General features: G+C 49.5%; 8 protein-coding genes across 8 annotated transcripts; 6 read left to right on the top strand and 2 right to left on the bottom strand.

Moving 5' to 3' along the window:
* Nucleotides 1-4,019: 4,019 nt before the first annotated feature.
* On the top strand, nt 4,020-4,657 carry EDB91DRAFT_57947 (uncharacterized protein). The gene has a single exon (XM_041327772.1). It carries the CDS (start codon nt 4,200-4,202, stop codon nt 4,551-4,553), a length of 354 nt encoding a protein of 117 aa, XP_041171427.1. The 5' UTR covers nt 4,020-4,199; the 3' UTR covers nt 4,554-4,657.
* Nucleotides 4,658-4,976: 319 nt separating this feature from the next.
* On the top strand, nt 4,977-7,579 carry EDB91DRAFT_57941 (GLE1-like protein-domain-containing protein). Its single transcript, XM_041327771.1, has 7 exons — nt 4,977-5,467; nt 5,519-5,680; nt 5,733-5,865; nt 5,918-6,442; nt 6,493-6,624; nt 6,674-7,193; nt 7,246-7,579. The coding sequence occupies exons 1-7, from the start codon at nt 5,421-5,423 to the stop codon at nt 7,452-7,454; spliced, it is 1,728 nt and encodes a 575-aa protein (XP_041171426.1). The 5' UTR covers nt 4,977-5,420; the 3' UTR covers nt 7,455-7,579.
* Nucleotides 7,580-9,787: 2,208 nt separating this feature from the next.
* EDB91DRAFT_1330927 (uncharacterized protein) lies at nt 9,788-11,257 on the top strand (the record flags this gene model as incomplete). The annotated part of the gene is made up of 6 exons (XM_041325373.1): nt 9,788-9,839; nt 9,942-10,327; nt 10,382-10,549; nt 10,657-10,727; nt 10,771-11,013; nt 11,035-11,257. 6 exons carry the CDS (start codon nt 9,788-9,790, stop codon nt 11,255-11,257), a joined length of 1,143 nt encoding a protein of 380 aa, XP_041171425.1.
* A 1,802-nt stretch (nt 11,258-13,059) lies between these two features.
* Nucleotides 13,060-13,732, bottom strand: EDB91DRAFT_1350486 (uncharacterized protein). The gene is made up of 4 exons (XM_041326068.1): nt 13,599-13,732; nt 13,477-13,536; nt 13,360-13,427; nt 13,060-13,302 (listed from the first exon to the last, which is right to left on the bottom strand). Exons 1-4 carry the CDS (start codon nt 13,639-13,641, stop codon nt 13,282-13,284), a joined length of 192 nt encoding a protein of 63 aa, XP_041171424.1. The 5' UTR covers nt 13,642-13,732; the 3' UTR covers nt 13,060-13,281.
* A 572-nt stretch (nt 13,733-14,304) lies between these two features.
* Nucleotides 14,305-15,264, top strand: EDB91DRAFT_1165933 (uncharacterized protein). Its single transcript, XM_041319976.1, has 5 exons — nt 14,305-14,376; nt 14,493-14,661; nt 14,714-14,724; nt 14,780-14,971; nt 15,025-15,264. The coding sequence occupies exons 1-5, from the start codon at nt 14,374-14,376 to the stop codon at nt 15,049-15,051; spliced, it is 402 nt and encodes a 133-aa protein (XP_041171423.1). The 5' UTR covers nt 14,305-14,373; the 3' UTR covers nt 15,052-15,264.
* Nucleotides 15,265-15,278: 14 nt separating this feature from the next.
* EDB91DRAFT_57778 (uncharacterized protein) lies at nt 15,279-18,005 on the top strand. Its single transcript, XM_041327769.1, has 9 exons — nt 15,279-15,537; nt 15,588-15,631; nt 15,689-16,092; nt 16,143-16,153; nt 16,212-16,352; nt 16,406-16,498; nt 16,549-17,168; nt 17,218-17,230; nt 17,280-18,005. The coding sequence occupies exons 1-9, from the start codon at nt 15,467-15,469 to the stop codon at nt 17,614-17,616; spliced, it is 1,734 nt and encodes a 577-aa protein (XP_041171422.1). The 5' UTR covers nt 15,279-15,466; the 3' UTR covers nt 17,617-18,005.
* A 331-nt stretch (nt 18,006-18,336) lies between these two features.
* On the bottom strand, nt 18,337-19,220 carry EDB91DRAFT_57624 (uncharacterized protein). Its single transcript, XM_041327760.1, has 2 exons — nt 18,956-19,220; nt 18,337-18,904 (listed from the first exon to the last, which is right to left on the bottom strand). Exons 1-2 carry the CDS (start codon nt 19,115-19,117, stop codon nt 18,353-18,355), a joined length of 714 nt encoding a protein of 237 aa, XP_041171421.1. The 5' UTR covers nt 19,118-19,220; the 3' UTR covers nt 18,337-18,352.
* Nucleotides 19,221-20,580: 1,360 nt separating this feature from the next.
* On the top strand, nt 20,581-21,288 carry EDB91DRAFT_1165921 (uncharacterized protein). Its single transcript, XM_041319975.1, has one exon. It carries the CDS (start codon nt 20,783-20,785, stop codon nt 21,218-21,220), a length of 438 nt encoding a protein of 145 aa, XP_041171420.1. The 5' UTR covers nt 20,581-20,782; the 3' UTR covers nt 21,221-21,288.
* The last annotated feature ends 2,099 nt before the right edge of the window (nt 21,289-23,387 follow it).

Raw genomic sequence — 23,387 nt, 5'->3', positions numbered from 1 at the left:
GGAGCGAGGAACTCCTGAACAGTCCACCCTCGCATATTCCAAGCGCTCTTTGCGAGTGCGCCTGACTGCGCTGAGGGCGGAACATCCGAAAGGTAGACGATCGTAAGATCCGACTGACGATACCAAATAAACATCGAGTTCACCGATCGTTGGAGCTCCGCATTGTTGTCCTGGTCGATGCAGCATGTATCACTCCATGCCCATCGATGCCCCGCATCACGAGCGATCTCGCAGAACTTCTGCAACTTCACAACGGTTCCGACTGGATCCAAGTCATACACGGTTTTGGCCCGAATGTCGTGTAGCAGCGGCTCCTTGCTGCCCCATCTATGCGATAACATGGCGCGACTGAAATACTTTGCAACCGCTTTTTGGATGGGCTCCATTTGGACAGGCATGTGCATAACCGACGAAGAAAAAATCTCTTTGTATTCTGTGCTGTCCAGGAAGGCGTTTATCTGGGCCTCTCGATCACATATACGCCCAGTGGAGGTGTTGATTAGACGCAGCGGAGCATTTTCCAGTTGAACGTCAATGGCGCGTCGGATAATGCCTTCAACATCAGATGGACTAACATACTGCTGACGCAGCTCTGTGGAAAGTGTTCATGATTTTCACGTTGGCGCATGAGAGATTGGGGCTTACCTCGTGCCTGTGCGCCAGGCACATCATCTGACTTCAAGAGCATGGTTTTCAAGGCCTCGATCGCTTCGTCATAACGTTGAGCCTTGTGAAGGGCTGCATGCTTCAGTTCGTACCCCAGATAAGAAGGATCGAGTTCGATGACCTATGCACAGTATGAGAACAATCGCTAGACAAATGAAAGACATTATCCGCACCTTTTCCGCGTCGAAAATGGCCTCTACATAGAGGTCCCGTTCTAAGTTTGCCTTGCTGCGGTGCGCAAACAGGGACCCGCATGAGGAGTCAACCGCAATTCCCGCTGAATATAACTCAATAGCCGCCTCGTAATTGCTTGCAGTAACAGCTTCATCTCCCTTTGCGAGACAGCGCGCAGTACAAGTTTCCTTGAAAGCTAAACGTCCTCGGAGTAAATGTTGATGTTCGTTCGAGGCCCAAAGCACCCACCAGTAAACCATGCGAGGTAGCTATCCTTCACATCTTCGTCAGTCATACACATAGTGTGTTGGTGAGATTCGACCGCTTCGATCACTCGATCGGCGCGAAGGAGTGCATCGCACCGCCTTTGGTTGGCACTTTGCCATAATGAATCCAAGTCCCAGCCGAAGAGCTGTACAGCGCAAATCATTAAAAGTGTCCTGTGGGCTTCACAGTGACGTACCACTGTGAATACCTTCAATGTAGGTTCAAAGGGCATTCGGCGAGAGGACACGTCGGTTATACTAGGCATGACATCATTCAGTCGATCGGCGGCTTCGCTGTACCGCCCGTCATCGAAAGCTATTATTGCAAGCTGCACGCATAGATACGACTGAGGAGTGGGTTCGAAAGTGAGAAAACTCGTGAGGCATGACGTAAAGCTCACATTGACAACACTGCACGGAAGTGCATTCAAGGGACGACAAGCGGTGGCGAGGTCTTGAACTCGCCGCATCGCCTCATCGTGGCGACCGGCATTGAAAAGTACAACAGCCTGGACAAGATGGCATCAAAGTATTAGTACGACAGACAGACTCTGAGATAGCGACAAGAGTACCTTGATCAATAGTAAAAGACCGACGGTGATTGGGTCGCGATTCGAAAATACGAACGCGAGATCAAATGCTTCTGTCGCGTCCCAGAGCTGCTCCTTGGCGCAGAGTGCGATGGCCTTGGAAATGTAGCCCAATAACGAGGGCCGGATAGCAATGGACTGCGTCAAGAAGCAGAGTCAGCACCAACAGCGTCATGATACGCAGAGCATCTGACCTTGACTGAGTCTTGAAGGGCCTTGTCCCACTCTGAGTTTCGCGCCCTTACAACAGAGCGATTGGCATAGGAGTGGTGGTTGTTACCATCTGCATGGATCTCTTGTGACAGCAGGTCTTCAGTAATATGCAGATCCCCAGTGATGCATGAATTGCGGACGGTCTTGTTTATAGCAAGGATCTGCACAAAGAAAGTTCATGTTGTGTTATGAGCAGAGGCATCGAAGGAAGAAGCTCACATCAAACAACGAGATATTGTCTTCACTGCCAGAGGCTTGGTGAGTTTCAGAGGGATGATTGCTTGGACTGTCGTGATCGCCGGTGGGCTCGTGTTCGTTCTTGTCACTGTGCACCGGCAGCTGTTTGTCATGTGAATAAATAGAAAAGCGGAACAAGAATGGGAAACAGCATACGTGCGTGTCACTACGATAAGGGAACTGCTGTACTTCCTCATCATCTTTAATCGATTCGTCTACATTGTCTTCCTCGTTGGCAGATGAGTCGTGGTTGTTATCATCTGCGTCGGCCTCCTGGGACAGGAGGTCTTCAGCGGTATGCGGGTGCTTAGCAATGCATGCATTGGGTAGCGTCGTATATATAAGAGGGATCTGCATGAAGCAAGTTCATGTTCCGTGATAAGGATATAAATTGAAGGCAGCTCACGTCAAATAATGAAGGGTTGTCATCACTACCAGACGCTTGTTGCGAAGAATAGTCACTTGCACCGTCGTCATTGCCAGAGAGCTCGTCGTCGGTGTCATGACAGCGCGGCTGTGTGCCGCCGCCGAAAGCAATATGAATGAAGAGACAGACTAAAAATAATGGGTGATAGCATACCTGCGTGTCACTGAGACCAAGGAGTTGCTGTCGACGTGCTCCTTCATCGACCTTTGTCCTTTGTCCCGCCTTATGTTGCTCAAGTATCTCCTTGATAGACCAGAGCAGCACATTTCCGCTAAAATCTCCACTGACAAGCAGTTCTCCATTGGGAGAAATCGCGACAGACCTAAAGCTCCTGGTGTGTTTGAGTGGATGACCTATGTGTTGGTGTGTCTTTGTGCTCCACAGCCGCACAGTCTTGTCATCCGAGGCAGTGGCAATGAAGGAGCCGGCAGACGAGATGGCGAGCGAGAAGATGGAGTCAGTGTGACCGGTGCAAGGTTGACCGATCTGGTGTCCATTGGACGAATTCCAGAACTCGACTTTGCTGTCAGATGATGCAGAGACAAGTCGCTGGCCGTCAGGCGACCACACAACACTTTGAACCCAACTGTAGTGAGCGTCGAACTTGAGAAGAAGCTCGGCGTTATCGGTGCGCCAAACCCGGATGTCACCTTTTGATCCAGAGGCTAATTTTAGCCCATCTGGGCTGAATGTGACACTGCACACCGAATCACGATGACCCTTGAGTGTTGCGAGGACAGCGCCGGTCTCTGCATTCCATACAACAACCGTGCAATCCTTTGACCCGCTGGCGAGTTTCTTGCCATCGGGTGAGAAGCACACAGACCACACCGTGCCTGTATGCTTCACCAGCGGTTCGATTACTTTCTGCTTGCTCTCGACGTCCCAGATGATGATGGTTTTATCATCTCCACCGCTCGCAATTCGCATGTCGTCTGGTGATACGGCCACAGAATTCACCTTGCCCTTGTGTCCCTTGAATGGCCCTCCTACCAATGCTCCTGTCTCCAAGTCCCAGATGCGCAGGGTTGTATCATATGAACCAGTGACGACCCGTCGACCATCTTTGAAGAATTCGACTGCTGCCACGTTCTGCGTATGCCCTTTCATCATCCGCATTGGTGCCAGTTGCCCTTCCGTTGTCTGCGCCGGCGTCAGCTCCCGTCTCAGAGTGAGATCCGCATCTCTTCCTGCATCAGGCACCCTTGACATCTCGCGTTGACCTAGACAGAGATATAGACGGTCAGCAGCATTTGAAGTTGACGAGGACCGTACCTTTAGGATATCCTTGCATTGGGGGTCTGGTGGTGGTGAGTAGTGTTGGACTTCTGCCCATGACCCAACTCATGTAGGCGCTTATCCAGGGTTCTTCCGTGTCACGCTACCACGGCGTGGATTTCATTTGGCTTCTTCCACCATCACTGCCCCCTTTATGAACGCCCGTCATGTATCAATATCCCCTCCATTCTGTGCACGAACTCGCATGCATCTGGTACTACCATATACTACAGTCTACCCTTCTGCAGTCATATATTTCCTCCACTCGATCATCTTTCATCATCCTTTGTAAGTTATAACGCACCCTACTTCGCCACAGAACCTATATAGAACGATCGCTCGGCGCTCATGTCCGATCGCTTCTGGTTATCGATGGAATATTACAGATTCGTTGATGGGCGTGCGTGGTGTGTACTGATTTACTTGCTTCTCCGCGCGATAACGGTCCGTACCACCCTAGCCACATCAATATCATCTCCGCTACTAACGCCATATTTCATGTGGACAGTTTTCCCCTCTCTGTCAATGCTTCTTTCGACGGTGCTTGATCGACACCTAGAACCGTCATCAGCAACTGCATTCAACGCAAATGCGCATCGCAAGCAACTCATAGGAAATATCGTTGTTGCTCTTGATCCTTCTATTGCAGTCGTAAGCAGAGTTTCAAATTATCTGTCTCGGGTGATGTTTCATAGATTGTAAACCTCTTCCGTTATCTTGGGATTCTCTTGCTATTCTACCCCACGTCTTACCCCAGTTATTTCGCGGTAAATTCCAGGCAGGACGCACCAGTCATAACCTAAAATCTGGTTATCTCTAGCCAGTCCACCATTCCACTTGTAATGAGCAGCTGAACAGGTAAGATTTATAGTTATTACCTCACCTCCAACCCGGGCAGAGCTTGAGTGAAATGCATTTGCCCATCAAGATCCCGGATGTGGTGGAAAAATGGATTCCCCTCCCAACCAACCCCCAACTCTCCCTTTCATATGGACCAGGGTTAGCGGCAGGATCAGCGTCGCTTGAATGTGCTTTTATCACTAACCTGGTGGGATCTTTGTTCGTTCTTCGCCATGATAGGCGAAAAACATCCCGCAGGTAGTAAATAACATCCTGCGTGATATGAGGTCAAGAACACGGCGGCGTAATTGAATCGAATTTTTGGGAGTTGGTGCAGTAGCCACACTGAACAGCACTGATAACGAGGAGGGGATCATAGACGAAATGCTCCTCGTATTCTATACTATTCTAGACCGTCGTATTGGGATACTCCGTAGGATTGTCATAAGGGATAGTAGACAACATATCTGATGTGGGCGTTTCGAGTAGGTTATATATTAACTAGAATTTTATCCCGAAATGGAAGGAAATCGCATCGAAGAACTGTCAGCAGTAGCTTGAGTCAAGCTTGAGCGTATCCCCAGTCAGCTTTCAAATTTGGCTCTTATCGAGCCCCGTACATCCATACGACAGCCATCGTATCACCTATCTGACTGTACTTTTATAAAAAGTTGCAGGAATCAATCGCTGTGTGGCACCTATCTGCGCTGCAGAGTCCGACTTTCACTCATGCGTTACGGACTGCCACGCTCACCTTCACCATCTCCTGTACGGAGGTACGTGCACAGTGTATGATTTAGCGAACCAAGCCGACCCAGTACCAACAGATCATCTCGCAGACGCAACTCTACTTTCGGTCTCCCATCAGATTCTGAAAGCGATTTCGAGGAGCCACCAACAGATTCAGACTCAGAATTATCATCCCCCAGCTCCCTTTCATCAGACTCGTTCTGCTATGCGTCTGAAAAAGAAGTCCCTCCTCCTCCTCCGTGCGTGTGTTATTATTATCTGTGCTCACGCTCGCTCACATTGCTTTTGCAGCCGCCCTAAGCGCGAACCGCGCAGTCCAGCTGAACAGCGTCACGTAGAGGAAACTGTGGCTGCCATACGTTTACGCACGCGACACCATGATCCCTATGAAGAATGGGAGAAACAGACGCGCAAAGATGCATTTGTGCGTGGTCATATCTATCTACGCTAGTACCCCCTGACAGTCCTCTCAATAGCACACAGCGCGCAGAGCACAGGTTCAGACGCGTTTAGAGACGCAAGGTCGGCGCGCCCAGCGCAACGTGCAGGAGCTGCAATCGTTAGCAGCCACCCACGCACAGCAGGTCGCGGAAGTGCAGAAGCAACTTGCAGCATTACAGGTCAGGCAGCAGGCGGACGTTAATACGCTCGTAAACAGCTGGAAGGAACAAGATAAGAAGTTCCGTGATAGGATAGAGGGCGTCATACGGGTTGAAGAGGAGCGACTGCGCGCCAGACTCGAAGCTGAGCGCAGAGCCCGGGAAGAGGTCGAGAGAAAACGGAAGGAGGAGGAAGAAAGACGAAAAGTAGAGGAAGAGACGAAGCGGCTAGAAGAGGAAAGGGCACAAAGGCAGCGAGAGGCAGAAGCGGCTGCGAAACGGCAAGAAGAGGAGAAGGAGCGCTTGCGCAGGGAGAAGCTGGATGCTGAGGAACAGGGCAGGGCACAATTAGGAATGTCCTTGGCCGAAGAGGACTGGGTGTATGCCCGTGAAACTCTCAAGGTGCAGCGGCTGCTTCTTACGGCGTACTGCAATACTAATACCTTATTCAGAATTTAAAAGCCGGGGCAATGAAGAGAGTCAAGGAGGACAAGCAACTCAAATCCCAATGGAGCGCCATTCGCCGACAGATAACACCAAAGATCGGGCAACTTACACATGACATCGACTCCGTCATGCGGATAGTAAGTTCATTTCCGCTATTAATACATCACCTGAAATTAAACTTTACAGACCCAACAAATCAACGATATCGTTCGTCCAAACGAACGACTTCCTCTCGACATCTACTTCGCCGCTCTGTCCTCACTAGCAAAAGCCATCCTTCTTCAAGCCGAAACAGAGGTCACCGCCGAAAAGCGGAGCGCTATACCCCTGGCCATGGTTGCCGCGAGACTGCTAGGCACGCTGGAAGGTTTTCCGGACATCTTCTTCGCGAAGCTCGTACAACGGTCCGGTGGGTGGCCTGTGCCGTCAGCGATTCCTTCCACGGACTCGGACGGTACTGCGTGGAAAGGCGAGGAGCGCACCAAGGCTATGGGATACCGGACGAATGAAGGCCAGAGGGAGAACTTATCTGAACACGTTATGCGCGTATCAGGGATGATGCGTGTTTATTTCCTGATTCTGGCTGCGCCTGTACCGCAGCCATTGGAAAAGATGTTCCAGTTACCACGTTTCTGGACGTATTTCGCTAGGATGATTGGCGATGAGAGATTGTTGGAGACGGCAGTCGCCGCAGAGGTCCTTCACTGTGCGTTTTTTGTGATCGGGTGCTAACCGGGGTCTCACTCGTAAAATTCCAGCTGCACTTGATGTTGGAGGCATGGAAGCGAAATTCATATGGGGTAACCAGTGGGTGAAGATGCTGGAGTTGCTTTACGAGGGCGCAACGACAGGTATTGGTGGAGCAGCAGGGAAGCTGGTCGGTGGCCAAACCCCTGAGGGAAAGGCGGCACGCGTACGAGTACAACTTCAGATAGAACGCATCATGCAGGCCACGAGCTTGCGATGAGGCTTGCAGGGATTCTCTCCGCCCAATCACCCATCTATTCGTTCACAACTATCGATATTTTGGAAGCGCATGCATTCATGTACAATAGCATCAGCCTATACATAGCATTTCAGCCACTATCCTTGTCGTGACCCGGAGATGAAACGTGAGTGGGGTCAGAGATTAGGTTTCATCATGTGGTGCGTATGTATTGGTGCACGATGATGGTGCCCCACTGTTGCGAAATTAGGTCGCACCTAGACCTGGAGATGAACATAAAGTTAACTTTCGGCCTATCTATATGCGATAGGCGCTCCCTAAAGGCTGGGGGATGCCCTGTGCGGCGTTCGCGACAGAGGTCAGCCTCGATAGAACACTTGGGACCCACCGGTAGATGCCTTATCATTGACAAGAAGAGTGGTGAAACGCTCAGCTCATCGCATCGTGTTCAGATGGCTTCGGAGAAAATGTGGCTTCAAAGAGGGGCTCCCAAGACGGCTTAATCAGGAGATGTACATCGGAGTGGAAAGCAAACCCCGTAGAGGTCAGCCTCGATACAACACGTGCGACCGCCAATAGGTGCCATGTCACCCTAATCACTGACAAGAAGAGGGGTGAAACGCTCAGCTCATTACATCGTGTTCGGATGGCTTCGGAGAAAATGTGGCTTCGAAGAGGGACTCCCAAGACGGTTTAATCAAGAGATAGGCATCGGAGTGGAAAGCAAAACTCGGTGATATGCGATCTCGCCCACATTCGTCGAGTATTGTGATAAGCGCACACCAACGACGCTCGGGCTGCGCCGATGGCGCTTTGTCGAGAAAACCAGTCGAAGCAGCGTAGGCTGGATTCGCCAGGCACTGTAGAGCATTACAAGCGTTCCGGGCGATCTGTGTGCGGGTACGCACTTAACTGATTCTCCGAATCGATATCGGATCAGTGTGCCTGATACCCGCGTTAGAGCTGTTCAAACAGCGAGTTCTTGTGTTTCAGCGTCAAGAATATCTTCTTGGCAACACCGGGCCGTGTGGAAAATAGGCCGTCGTATGACTCCTGGCCTACGGGAATGGCACGTCTTGCAGTCCTGCCACAGCTCCAAGATCAGATTGTGATAACTTTAAAACATGATTCATAGATGACAGCATGGCCTAGGGCGTGTCCGAAGAAGAGCTTTCTATCCGCTATCGAATCCGATAATCGATGGTTAGCAAGAAAGGAAACATACCGCGAGTAAAACATGTGTGCAGAGGGTTATTCCGTCCTATTCTTTCGTGGTGATTATCAGTCATTTTTTTTGGCCTGTTGATGATTTGTACGACAAACCTGTGGATCCGGTATGTCAATGTTACCGAGAGATATCTGGAATTCGACTTCCGATGACGGAGGATGGCCTTGTGAGATGACCAAATGTGGGTATCTTTGGTTTTTTGCTGAGTGGTTTGGACATTATCTTGCTCCGTCCGAGGCCAGGAGCCGCTGTGGGGCGTTCCTGTTGAGCAGCAAGCGCAGTGAACGGTGGTAAGAAATGGACAACCGAATTAGGCGAAACCACCCATATTAGTCTCAAACGATATCGATTGATGAATTCGGTCACTCCTGGGAGGCCGGAGTGTGGGTAATTGTCCCGCCTCTGTCTAATGTGAGAGCTGCGGTTGACCGCAGGAGACATATGCATGTGGATAGAATATATACCATCAACCAGGAGACCTAGATGGCGGGTGAATCCCGCCGTGGCGGGAACACGTGTTTCGCACACCAGGAAGGTGATACCTAAAATGGGCAAATAGTGTGAGACATGGTTCAACGGTTCCGACTGGTATTTTTGCCAATACTCAGGCGTCTCTTAACATAGAAAGGCTGTAAGTTCCATCGGCAAGCTGCGTATGATAGCCTCGGCTGGCCATTTGGTCGAGTCATGCTTTCAAAGCCACCAGGACAAAGGGTGATATACCCTAAGCCCTAACCCTAAATTAGAACTTAGTACATTGCATATGTAATGGGAATGGAAGAAACCTTAACTTAATATTATTCGAATAATCGTATTTGAGATCCTGATAGAAAAACCTAGATCATGAGGGGGTCCTCTAGAAAATGACATAGAACTTCACAGATGCAGCTTACAGATCAAATGAAAATATTATGAAGACGGCGTGTTTTGTGATTCTGGATGACAAGGAAATACGATTTGTTTGGTCAGCCCATGCGTGCAGTGCATTGTTTGGCTACTTTTGTAAATTGCCGTCATTCAGAGATTTTTCTCTTCATGCTATTTATCCACCACCAGGTCAAGCGGTATCCCTTGTCAATAGCTTTCTAACTAGCAAACCTGGCAAGGGTTTCATCGTCTTGACCTCATGCTCACGCTAAATCCTGGTTCGGTCTGCGACGTCTGCGCAGAAGAGTACGGTCCCGCACTGTGTTCCTCATTCTATCCCTTGCGGTGAGCTCAAAACTTTCGATGATGTGGGAATTTTTTTTGACTCGACTCTTAAATCTTTCTATCCCTAGGTCACGTCCTCTGCTCAAGTTGCTGCCATAAAATCGTAGAAAAGACATTGCCTCGCCTCCAACCTGTCTGTCCTTTCTGTCGGGATCATTTCACCAGTGATGATGTGCGTTTAATCCGCATCGACTTTTCATCAAGCGGATGGGCCACTACTCGGCGGCGAGGTGGTCTCACTGAGGCTCTTGATATTGCTGACCGCTCCTCCGCACGACGGGAAGATCGTTTTCCCCTCGTCGAGCCGGGCTTCTCGCGTACTCGCGCAGAAGCTCGCAGGTTGGAGGATAAAGTGGCCAAGGTGGCTGCTAAAAAATGCTCCGTGGAAGAGGTTTCGACTCTACACAACGAGCTACAAGACTGGTTGACTCATGATGAGAAATCTCACGACCAGGTATTTTTTTTCTTAGTGTCCAATGTTTGCGGTTCCGCTAACTTTTGGGTACAGCTTTCTTCTTTATCCTTGAGTGCTGCGCTGCTCAGGGCAATTTTGATGAATCACTTCGCTCATTCGGAAGCTACGAAAATGGCAAAGGGAGTCGAGGCCACCCTAAAAGGGAAGCTTGACGACATGGAATTAACTGTCGGCAAGCTAGAAGCCGATCTAAAGCAGTACGTCACCTTCCATCTATATACTTTGCTTGGCTGACTCCTCTTCTAGACAAGTACGTTATTTGTAAGGGCCGTTATGCACGCTGCTTACCGTGATTCTGTTTCTTATAGCAAGCCCTTCATACCCAAAAAGTACAAGAATGCCAAGCTCTTCGAGCAGAGCTTAGCCGTTACACTCTTAAGTCCGCTTCATCAGTCGCCTGCATCGTCACCTGCCCGCCCCAGCACCGCCGCTCCAACCGGATTGAGCGAGCGTCGCCAATCAGTTTCTTCGTCGTCGACATCCGCGTACAATGTACCAGCCATGCCCTCCATGCTCTCGCGCTTCGCAGCTACTCATTCTCGAAGCGCCTCCACTTCTGTGTCAGGAGGGTCAAGACCAACGACCCCCGCACGCATGACGGCGCCATCGATTAGGTCTGAGACTCCGATGCAAGCGCCGATGACGTCGTCTCGCTTAAGTTCTACGTCACCCATCCCACCATCGAGGCCGCGAACCATCTCCGTCTCCGCGACATCACCTCAAAAAATAACTCGTTCGCGCTCCGATGAGCAGGAGAGAGAGCGAGAACGGATTCACGAACGTTGGATGCCATCGCCAAACGTGGCATACAGCCCCCCCACAGGCAAAACTATCAACTATCCACCCTATTTTGGTTCGACTCCAGCTCCCGGTCGTGCCCGCGCCTCGTTCTCAACAAACGCTGCTTAAAAACTTTCCATTTCTTTTTGGATTTGTCGTTGCTTGATTTTCAGTCTAGCGGTCCCAGGACTACTACTCTACTTTGTCTCATATTGCTATCTGTCGCCTAGTTCTCGTATCCATCTGTCTCATCTCTTCTTTCCTGTTACTCTCTCGCATCTTTCTCATCTGCATCTCTCATCATTCACGCTGCTCCTTATACTAATGTTTTATTTCTTTGTATCCTATTTTTTCTCTTTCTTGACCTCATTTGGCTTTAGCAGGATTTCTCAGCCAAACCCCTGTTTCGTTCCGTGTTACTTATTCCCTTTGAACTTTTCATCCATTAATAAGGAGCGCGTTTTTATGTGCGTTTGATTGCACAGCATATTCCTGTAGCATTGCGTTCTTTCCTCTTTCCTGCTTTCACTGTCACTAGCGTTCCTTGCTGTCGCTTGTCCTTTTTCATCCTTTCCATTCCTCTCCGCCCCGCTTCCATTCCTCTGTCTCGTTTCCATTCCATCCGCTTCCCATCGATTCCCGAACTAATCTGTTGAACTTACACCCTTCCTCCTCCGTATCCCCCTCTCACCCTTCTATCCCAGCCGATGTGCTTTCTGATCTACCGTTTCGCTATCAGTTACTTGCTTTTCATGACCAGTTTGCGGATTTTAGTTTCCGCGGACTCCTTTACGGATTTTGATGATTCTCAGTACTTACACAGTAGTACATGATTTTGTGATGTTTTACATAGACGAATGATGACTCGATCTCATTCATTCCGCCGTTGATTTAATATTGCGACTCCATATCGTCGTTGAAGATTTCTGCGCTCTATTCTAGAGTTCTTTCGAGTTGGATCTGAAACTCAAAACGCTTCATTGCGGATAGTTCGAGGAATTGGTCATCTAAGCGCTGCCGCTGCTTCAGTATTTCAACTCTCTCAACGTAAACTTGGGCTTGTGCAGGGCTAAGTCCATGGCCATAATCACATGCCGTTGATTGTACTGACTTCAAGGTATGAACGCCGCGTATCTTGGACTCTACTTCGCCATTGACAAATACTTTTGTCTGCTTCGTGAGTCGAACTTTCTGATGCTTATAATTATCATTCTACGGCCGATCCGCGCATACTGGGTTTCTGCACCATTCCAGGGCGCGAACATTTGCTTTCGAGTCCCTGAACTCTGTAAGGTTATATCTGCTGCAGCGTGTTGTACACGCCGCCTTCCTGAACAGGCCGACCCGATAAAACGAGGCTATGATGTTTGCGCATCATCGGCTCTAACTACACACGGTCTCACACAAGAGCCACCTTTCCAGCTTATTTTCTCGCCGGATATTACACAAGATTTTCAGGGTACCGTAAGCGTGGCGACCTGCAACGTTGCAAACACATGTGGTTTGTAGAAGGGTGGTTAAACCTTTGTTCACCGCAGATCGAATCCTTCTTTTATTCCTTCCACTGCTGGCATTAAGCGTTATCGTACTCCGCTCCGCCGCGTATCGTGCATGCACAGCTTAGCCTGAATACGCTTTGTGACGTGAATGACATTCATCCCTACAACGCGATTGTTGGAAGGTAGGGGGACGTAACTTGATATCGATCAATTGGCGAGCGATTCCTTCAATGTGGGTTTCGTTGATCGTCGATCAGCCTGAACGCAAGGCCTGCACATCGTTCCATGAACATGCACAGGGGTCATTGACGTCCTTCGACTCCTTCGATTTACAGTGCCTTGACGAAGCGTCGATGTCGTTGAAAACGACGAACTCTGAATCTTGAGACGTCTAATAATATTGCGAGTTTGCTTCTATCAGTTGCTGTGTATCGAATATTTTTGGCCCGAATGTTTTATTGATAGTATAGGGTATGCTTAAACGGGACATGGAGCCTGCCGTGCTGGTCGTATCAAGTCGTATCGCAATCACCGCCAGCTCATAACACGAGTTGCCAGTTATCAAGGCTAAATCATCCGATATATCGTTTGCTACAGCTTATTTATACAACAACGGGAAAGTTAAACATGATATATTATAGTCCAGCAAGTAGTTCAGCGGTGACCAGGAGGGACCTGATATCGGGAACATGATGAGAACATGTGCAGATAACAAATACAACCGATACTTACGCTCAAGCCCAATGCAGCTGAGATGCTATTGTATTCTGCGGTCGTGGGGGTCGCAGTGCCCGCGCAAACTGTGTGTCATCAGTGATTAGATCGAGGAACGGCAGTATTTCAACGTACTTTGGGACATGCGGGCCTGGTCACTGCCAGTCGCGGCAGCGAGCTGCTGTGCATTCATGCCTGATCAGGGGGCATACTGTTATCAGCATGCAGTGATCGAGTATGTACAATGACATGCGCACCCGAGTTGGCGAGAGCGGTGGAGAAGGCGTTGCAGACAGTCATAGTGAATGGGTTGATGTAGATGTGGGTTGCAGGATAAGAGACCCTGATACCCGTTTGATGGGTTTATATACCGCACAGGTGACAGGTGACTGATTAATCCATGATGAACTATTGGGGACTTGTTTTGGGCAGGTGACCGGGTAGCCCTGCCAAGAAGAGGGTCTAGTTTATCTGATAAGATTTATACAGACGCCCCAGGATTGAATGCATCGAATTGAAGTGCATGTTGCCAACTCGCAGACAGAAGGCGTGGTTTGACAGGATAGGGCAGTATGAGATACTTATCGTAAGTCTGCAAGCATTGATCAGGATCGCAATGTATCGCGATTCATTGGGCTAGTATAAAAGCGCAGATGCTCCGCGTGTGATAAGAGCATGGAAATACGATGTGCACGGATCTGGAGCTCATACACATTTATGGGTAGCGGCCAGAGTACTCTCACCCACTAAGTTTACAGTGGATTTGGAGGAAGTTTGATACTGGAGTGTATCACCCGGCCGTTCAAATCTTATCGCGATCTGAAAAGGCATATTCAACGCGAATATATACAAACTTCTAGCACGAAGGGAAGTGGTAATACTTTGAACTTGGAGAAACGAAAATTGGATTATGTAAGGTTAGATGCTATTTTTGTTTGTTCGTGTTTACACAGTTCCCCACAGCCGCAAACCTTGCTTCAGATACTTCGACCTCAAGGACCGTATCGCTGAATATACCTCAAGCCCGTCAAAATGGTGCGTATATCGTCTTGTACATTGTTCTATGGTGTTTTACGCCGTTCATTTCAATGTCGTTTCGCGATTTTGGCCTGTTGTTGAGGTGGATTGCAAGCTCACTTTTGGATGCATAGCCGCCGAAGAAAGTCAAGGTCGCCAAAGAAGAAAACACTGTTTCGCTCGGTCCTCAGGTTGCCGAGGGAGAGCTAGTTTTCGGTGTCGCACACATTTATGCCTCTTTCAACGATACCTTCGTCCATGTCACCGATCTTTCGGGCAAGGAGACCATCTCTCGTGTCACGGGTACGGTGATTTGCCATCCTGACATAGATCTTTGCTTCATGATTATGCATAGGTGGCATGAAAGTGAAGGCTGACCGTGATGAATCGTCCCCATACGCCTGCCATGTTGGCTGCTCAGGATGTTGCTACGCGATGCCGCGAGGTCGGCATTACCGCCCTCCACATTAAGCTCCGTGCAACCGGTGGTACTGGCACTAAGACCCCTGGTCCTGGTGCACAGAGCGCCCTCCGTGCTCTTGCTCGCGCTGGCATGCGCATTGGACGTATCGAGGACGTTACACCTGTTCCTACCGACTCCACCAGGCGCAAGGTATGCACTATCTCTCAAATCATAAGGGATCTTTCTTATTAATCTCCTGACAGGGTGGTCGTCGTGGTCGTCGTCTATGATCTTCGTATTTTCGTTCTTGCTATGAGATTCCCGAAGAGCTAAAAATTAATACGCATGTACTTGGGGTTACAAATGATATGTCGCCGTTCGACGCGCATCAGGTTCCTGCCTGCCCCGCGGTCGTTCCCCTGTTTGTGTCTCTAGTATTGTGCTGTCAACAACCTTTGTGCTTTGCATCGAGTCGTGAAGTATGAAAAACACGTGAGACTGGACCGGTACCGACAATGTTTGAAACCCTGATGTTCAATTACTTTACATGTAAGTAACAGCCTCGTTGCTTTTAATTCCTTGTACACTTGTTGCACACACTACGTACCATACCTCCTCGGCCTGAAGTCATCGAATGCAAGGAGTGGCCAGCAATGCAGCTCATGCTTGTAGTATCGATTTTTGCGCAAGGTCTCGGACTGGACCATGTCTGGGTTCTACTCTGAGGTCTGTGTCACCGGAGGCGAGAATATGCCGCGAGACGGACCTGTGATCATGTACGTCTACCCTTCATCTTGTAGCAGACCTATTGTCATGCGTCGTTCAGTGCCGCGACCCATCATAACGAAATTATCGATATAGCTGCGTTATGTGAGCTCTTTTAACTGAATCCCCATGTTACGGCTCACTTAAACAGTGGTATCGTAGCGGCGACGATCCCATATCGTCGTAGGGTATGCTACTGGGCCAAGTCCTCTCTCTTCAAGAATCCCGTATCCGGTGTCCTGCTCACTTCCTCAGGAAGCATCCCTGTCTACCGTAACCCCAACAGCTTCTCATCGTCGAATCCTCTGAACAGCAGCAGCAGCAGCGCTTCGCAAGCAGACCTGTTTCGTCACACCTCCGCTGCTCTTGTAGCTGGCGAGGTAATCGGTGTATTCCCTGAGGGAACGTCGTACACGGAGCCCGGAATCGTGCAAGTGAAGGACGGCGCAGCGTGGGCTGCGGTGGAGTACGCTAAAGTCATAAATATGTCCGGGAAGGAAGGCAAGGAGTTGGTCATTGTCCCTGCGGCGATAGTCTATACGGATAAATCCAAGTATCAGAGCAGGGTGAGTTTTTTTCGGCATTTTTGTCTGATCTGATCGAATATGGGTTGTAGGTCTGTGTCAGGTAGGTACTGGGGTCTATTGTCGAGCAATTTGACTGATCAGGACCTTGAACTAATCAGATACGGAAAACCAATAGTAGTTAGCGAATACGCAGCAAAACTGGATCCGGAGAGTGCTGAGAGCACACGTTCTGTGGTCAAAGAGATCACTGCTGTGATCGAGTCAGAGCTCAGGCACTTGACTGTGAATGCTCCTGACTGGTGTGTTCTATCCTATCATGAAACTGACGGTTTTATCATATCGCATGATTCAGGAAAACATTGCATGCGGCTTGTGCAGCAAGGAAGGTGTCTTGGAAGAACGAGGATCGCATCGCACTTCATAGCTTTGTGGATACCACTCAAAGGTGAGTTGAACGCCTCTTGTACAGTCTCCCGAAGTTTTGATGACTGCAAGGTTTGTCAAGACCTTTTCGCCAAGAAGTGAATCAATGGAAGTACGGAAGGCCGTTTTGAATAGATACCTAGCGCTTCTGCACTTCACCGACACTTCTCATTCAACGCTGGAAGACCTCTACCCTTCTGTTAAGCACGATGAAGACTTTCCTATGCAACCCCTTCTTTGGCCGTCTCGTATACGCGCTGGTGCCACACTCCTGTCGCAACTGTGCATTATCATGTTCCATCCCCGTGCCCTCCTCTTCTTCCCGGTATTCCTGGTTCACGTTCCGGGGTATATTACCGGCTGGCTCGCCGCACGGATGCTGACAATACCGAATGAAGAAGAGACTAAGGCTCAGTTCAAAGCTATATTTGGAGGTCTGGGATTTGCCTTGTCCTATGGTTTGCTCACGCGAGCGTGCGTGAAGCTTGCCGTGAATTTCACCTGTCCAGTCCATTTCCCAATTCGCAACGGAAATCTTACTGTTTTCATCGATAAAATTTTACAGGCGTTCTCGACGCTGTGCAGCTGCCTCACCGCAAGACAGGGGTCGTTGAAGAGTTCGCTTAGTATTCTCGCCGCAGCAGTTGGGATGACTTGGTCCCTTTGGAAGTGGCACAATGCCCTTGTGTATGGCAAGTCGATAAAGCTTTTAAAACTTTCTGATGCTCATTTCGCGAGTAGTGAACTACAGGCAGTGGGTGATGTGACTTGAAACTGTGGTCGTGGAGCTGACATTCACACAGATGGAAGCGCTTCCTGACTGCCTTGAGGGTTTTTACGGGCCTCTTGCTCCCTCCATCTTTTGATCTACCAGCTGATCAACTTCCAGCATATTCAACGCCACCGCTTCCGGCAGAGAACCCATATATCAAACGACACGTCGTCGAGGACTCGCCCAGAAACAGTACTCCCATTGGCGAGGTAGGACGCACGGTGACTCAATCTTCTTTCCAGAATGCCGAGCACATGAGCCCTGGTGTACAAGGTCCATCAATCCCCGCGAGGAAACTCATACGACACCTATTCCTCGCTCGTTCTGCGGCCTACCGTGCACTTCGGTCTTCGGATGAACGGGGGTGAAGCAAAGAAAAGGCGATGTTCATGGATTTTAATACGTTTAGCGTTTAGTAATTTTTGTTCGTCTAATTTATTTGCCTTGACGGGACTCCATGGAACGTTGGACCGGGCACGGACTGCAAGGGGAAACCCCAGGCCAAGCCTGTCAGGTGGGAGGTGGCGGCTCTATCTGTCGAGAGGACAGACTACGACATGCGGAGGACTATCGACGACCAGGACCCACGGCACCTCGTGTTAGACCTTCCTGCTACAACGGTCACCCTACAAATTGGAAGCATAGTGTTGAAGATTATAACGAGTGTAATTGGTATGCTTTACCAGTAAATTGTGTTCGTTGTCGTGGTCCCGACGCCAGGCACGGGCGACTCAAACACCTATGACTTACTTCACGGACCTTAGTTGTTTCTTGCTTCTTTCCGAGTCATGAGGCTATTATTCGTGTCAACTACAAGGGTGGGATTTCATAGGGCCATCAAGGGAAAGAGGGGTGAAACATTTACCACCTCGTACGCGCCTTTGAAGATCACGATGCGAACCAATCAATGGCTTGACGCCGTGACGTTGAAGCGAGAGGAAGTTAGCTGCAATTTTGCCGAACCATTGGATGTTATCATCCGAGCCCCAAATCATGCAATGCCTATGATAAGGGGCGCGCGCCCGACCTGGCCACGTACCCCGCTGTATCTGGATAGCACATGTTCTACGTGAACGTTGCGTGGCATAGTACATGCTATCAGATTTAGTAAATACCAGGTAGGAGCCGGTACTTGACAACCTTTGCCCAATTCTCCCACTCGTCTTTGAAGATCGACTTCACCATCTCATCCTCATGACCAATCCTAAGCACGAGGCTTGTTATAGCAATTATTCTCTGCGCTAGCAATGCCAACATAATCGCTTTCAGTCCAAAGATATTTAAAACGCCTGAGCGTCTCAAAAACGAGGACCACGATCCGTGCAAGATAAACATGCCGATGGACAACACGACTGCTCCCAAGTAGGATGGATGGCGTACGACTGAGTATGGACCAGTGGTGACAAGTTTGTGCCCTTTGCGGACACTGAGCTCGAATGTGAAAAATCGGCCGAGGGTGCGGAAACACCACCAGCGGAGTAATCCCCCCACGGCCATGAGTGCGGCGCCGGAAATAAGATGTGAGTTAATGGGCATGTCTTGAATCGTTCGAAGCAGACCGACTGTCTCTTGCATCCCACTGGGAAGAGTGGTGGGGTCTACCACGCGGGAGGCAATGACAGCGACTTCTGTGAAAGCGACAGCCCATGAAAGTGCCTGGAGCATCGTTCCATCAAAGAGGATCATGAACAATTAACGAACAGCTACCTTTGCGAGCGGGAGCCCGTATTTGGTATCTTGCATGAGAATCCACTCAATAGAGCTGTAGTGAACAATATCATAGCTGGTAGGGGTATTGGGAGGTGTGCCAGCTACGTGCAAGGCGAGAGGGGATGAGAGAATGAGTGGTATTTTGAGGAGGGATTCCATTTTCGTGAAGAAAGCTTCGCCTGGTCGACTGCTTTTATCCGTGAATGGATTGCGTCGTGTAGTCAAGGGTGGAGGCTGGGGTAGTCGATCCAGCACAATCCACGTGCAGACTGGGAATCGTGTGATTCAAAAGTACCTGTGGGTAGGATGTGCTCCTTTGAACAGAGACTGATGGAGTTAATTACCGACTAGCACCGTACTCTGAACACTCACTTTGCTTCCTACCATCATCAAACATATGGGATTAAGACCTATTTGTGTTTTCTGTTGTGTGTCTGTTTTGTTTTGGAAGAATAGACGACTGCTCTCCCATTGGTACACTTATACGAACATCTCGAAATCAGCACAATGAAATTGCGCGTCGGTGATGCATATAAGCCCGGCTGCCCGGGCGCATTGTTAGGGTACACCACGTATCCCGCCGGAATGCAGAACGATATATAAGCGGTGCGGCCACTTATCATTTGATTCCGGTTGAGTATGAAGGATAAAAGAACGGGAATATGCTTTCAGGCATAAAATATGGTATGGCGAATGAACTCACAGTGACCGGGAAGGTAAGGGAACGCGTGAAGGACACCTGAGGAGTGGTAAGCTTCTTTGGAAAAGATACAGGTTCCTACGTAGATTGTGCTCTGTCCTGCCTCGCTGGCAGGCAGATGAAGGGAAGAATTTCTCTCGCATATGCATCTCCAATCTCCTCTCGCACATCTGAGGCGTCAGATCCCGCATTGATAGTCCCGTTATTAGGTCTACTACTCCTGCTTCCATGACAGTGCTTTCATGATAGTAATCGTTGTGATGCTTAGTAGTCATTGTGGTGCCTGTACGAGTGTAGTGGTGTGCGGTCCTAGGCCCTCAGATCTCAGGAGTTGCTACTAGTCATCAGTAGCACTACGTGGTCAAGCAATCAAATTCGTTTACCAATACATGTGCGTTGTAAAGTCAACTCACGCTAACGCAACGCCAACGTGTCCAACTACACTAGTGACCAGCCCATCAACGATATTGCGGGTTTGCAGGAGCTTGGAAAACTCTGCCGCTGGGAATCTGGATGGCAGCGGCACAGGAGTTGACTATAGGGTCGACAGATAAGGGAGGATATCGGCGGTAGAGACAAGACCACCAATGCGAGATAGAACGAGTAGTATGTTTCTGCTTGATTCGTAGAAATGAAAATACATCGGATGACGGACAGAACTTCCCAGTCATGTATCGTAGCACTAGTGCCAGTGATGAAGGTGTGGTAGCGTCGAACTTGTCCAAGGATTCGAACTTGGTAGCCGTTGAAGGTGAGTAAGGTGTAACAGTAAAGCATCATAGGAGCGAGGTATACAAGCACTGATCGAAGAGACTGCTGTCGTTTGTCAAGTCGTTGAAACACTAAAAGTGTCCACCAGGAGGAGTGATGCGATTCCGAAAATAGAAACCATGTTACGATTGCAATGACGTTGGGTTGGACACCGCAAACCCTATGATCTCATGAAGTTATCCTCCAAATATTTGTTGTCCTAACATGCCTTCGTCGTCGTCGTCGTCGTCGTCATGGTGCTCGTCATCAAAAACAACGGTGTGCTGCGAACTACTTGAGCGACCGCCTCATCTCCATCTGCTTACGGCCTACAGCGTTCGAAACCTTGTTCTGCCCCTTCCTACGCAGTAATTATGTTGCTCGCTATTTTTTTTCACTCATTGGTTCCACCCTCGACAACACCTTTTTCATCACACCCCTCACCTACCGCCACTTCTTCAGTGTCATCCAATTTCCTATCACTTCCTTGCAAGATCCTCGTGGTCACTCCCGCACCTCGCTATTCTTACCTTCTCTCTTCCCATTATTTTCCGCTTGCCCTCGCCGTCTCTGGTGTATCTCGTTCCGTCCACGCAGTGCTTACTGGCCCTCGTGCGCGTCGTCGCACCGACGCTGGTGTTGCCATCCGTGAAGACTCCCTCATGGAAATTTGGGATGGTCTAGAGCAATGCTGGGAGGACTCCGAGTCTCTCCGCCGTGGAGTAGGCGGCATTAGCACTGTGGGCGGCGGCCTTCCATTGCGGTCAGCGTATCAAGATTTGCGTGAGACCCCCTCAATGACACGTTCCTAGGCAGCCAACACAGGCGCTACATCCCCAGCGCAGTCATCGTGAGAGAGTCAACGTTTCTAGACAATGCCATTAATGTTTATCCCCGCGATCCCCGGCCAGCACTAGTCTGCTTTCCGTCACAGTATCTCCACAGAAGGGTAGGCGTATTGTTAATCTAGTTTTTTCAGGATACGCCTCAGTCCCCTTAGCCCCTTCACGTTCACTTTTCCTACATTCTCCCTCCACCATATCGTTTGTCAATTGTAGTAGGCCCTCCCTCAGCCTTTTAAGTGCAGATTCAGTGTCGAACATCCTCGTCGTCCGAGTATGCACGAGTCTATTTCAGTGTCCCAGTGGGGTACCCCTGCAGCTTCCAGGCGGGCTCTACTCATTCATGGTGACATGTACTCTTCTGCCGGTGCCTACGTCTCCCGCAATATCGGCTCTGCCGGTGCCGCATCGTCGAACTCGAACTTCCAATTGTCTGATCTTTTGTGTATCTATCTACTTGTTCCAGTCATTTGTGGTTGTGTTTATTTTCACTGTACACACAGCTGGTTGCTCTTACACTGGCGAGAGAATTCAAATGAATTTATATAGGGAAAAACAGTGAACAGTGTGCTATAGTACTACACGTTGAAGTTCTGCATGGATAGGATGAGGCGCCTGCTAGCGCCGCCTCACGAAGCGCGCTCGTTCATTGAAGGAGACCGGCAGCCCAGTTGGGACTGTCCATTAGCGCTGGTTTTGGGCTCGAAGTGCAGACTTCCCAGTGGGCAAAGCAGCGGCAATGTTTTATGGGTGGAGGTGGCGCGGAAGAGTGGGCAATGGGCGGACTCTTTCTCTTACAGTAACACATCGGGGGTTTCAACATTTTGCCTCTTGCAGGATTTTAATCAGAAGCAGATCTAGACCTGGCTAAAGCATTCCAGACCTAGCCTAGAGCGTTCCAGAGCACCTTTCGAATGTAATTTCACTGGCGGCAAAATGTGGTAAAATGTCAGTTTCCCCGCTGTGTAAGCAGTCGTCCGCACGGCAAATCGTATTTGGTCAGGCTTGTTCGTTCGTCCATTTTTGTACCTTGTCACCCGTCACATGTCACATTGCTTATTATGATCGTCTACTTAGATTACAATCTATGCGGAAAACTCAAGTAGTACATCGTCAAGCTATTCACAGCAGCAGACGGATACATCGACATCCCTCATTCGAACTGTCTGTTGGGTTGTGGGCTCAGATTGCTCACTACTTCAGGTCAGTCAATGGTTCAGCCCTGCATATGGTTTTCGCTGTCCTGCACACTAGGTTATGCTCCGCAGGCTCATCGGAGCCAGATATCAATGGCAAACAGGTCAGCGGGTCATTTTTATATTACACCATTGCTCGCTTGACTTTATGCTATGTTCGAAGTGGTCTGGTAGAGGTCAAATAATACAACATGCTACACAGGATTCTACGGGCCTTTTTGGCACCTGCAAGACGGGCCCAGGTCTCCCCTCGCCGACCTTCGGACCACTAGTTACGGTGCCCGGGTCGGGTCGGTAAGTTCCTAGTTCGATGATCATGAATTGCTGGATTTTTTCGCCATGAAAGATGGTGCTCTCAATCCGCCTCATTTCTATATCTCGCAAGAGGAAATAGACAGTGCTCGCCGTGCTTGTGGACACCTTGCCCAAACAGTTAGCCAGCCAACAGCTGCTGGAAATACCGAGAACCGCTACCCACGGATGAAAGTCTGCTGCTGAACACATGTGCGACCAATCGGAGCCCATCCACCCCGTTGTTGATTGGTGTCATCATCAACACTGGATTCGTCGAGCCACAGAAAGCATTCCATTGGTATGTCTCCATATTGAGCCTGCCAAGTTGCCCGAACTATCTCATCCCTCTCTATAGCCTCCTTTGCTACCTGCTTGTGTGTGAGTGCAAGTCTCCGAAGTGCTCGTGGTATAGTTGCAATCAAAACATCAACATCACGAACATCTTTAAGGTGCTGTATCTCATCTAAATATAGACCCGGATTGGCTTCAAGTATGGAATAGATGTAGTTCATGTCGTCCAGTTCAAGACTACGAGGCCGTGCATTCTGACGAACGAATGGATTGGTGGTTTGACCAAAGTCGCGATGCAAGCGCAATATATCATAAATGGTCCGTTCGGAACAACCTGCTAGCTCGGCGATCTCTCG

This window comes from Suillus paluster (genome assembly GCF_016628075.1).
Source record: "Suillus paluster strain FC165 chromosome Unknown EDB91scaffold_103, whole genome shotgun sequence".
NCBI lineage: Eukaryota > Fungi > Basidiomycota > Agaricomycetes > Boletales > Suillaceae > Suillus > Suillus paluster.
The sequence above is the reverse complement of the archived record's forward strand: the minus strand, read 5'-3'. Positions and strand labels throughout refer to the sequence as shown.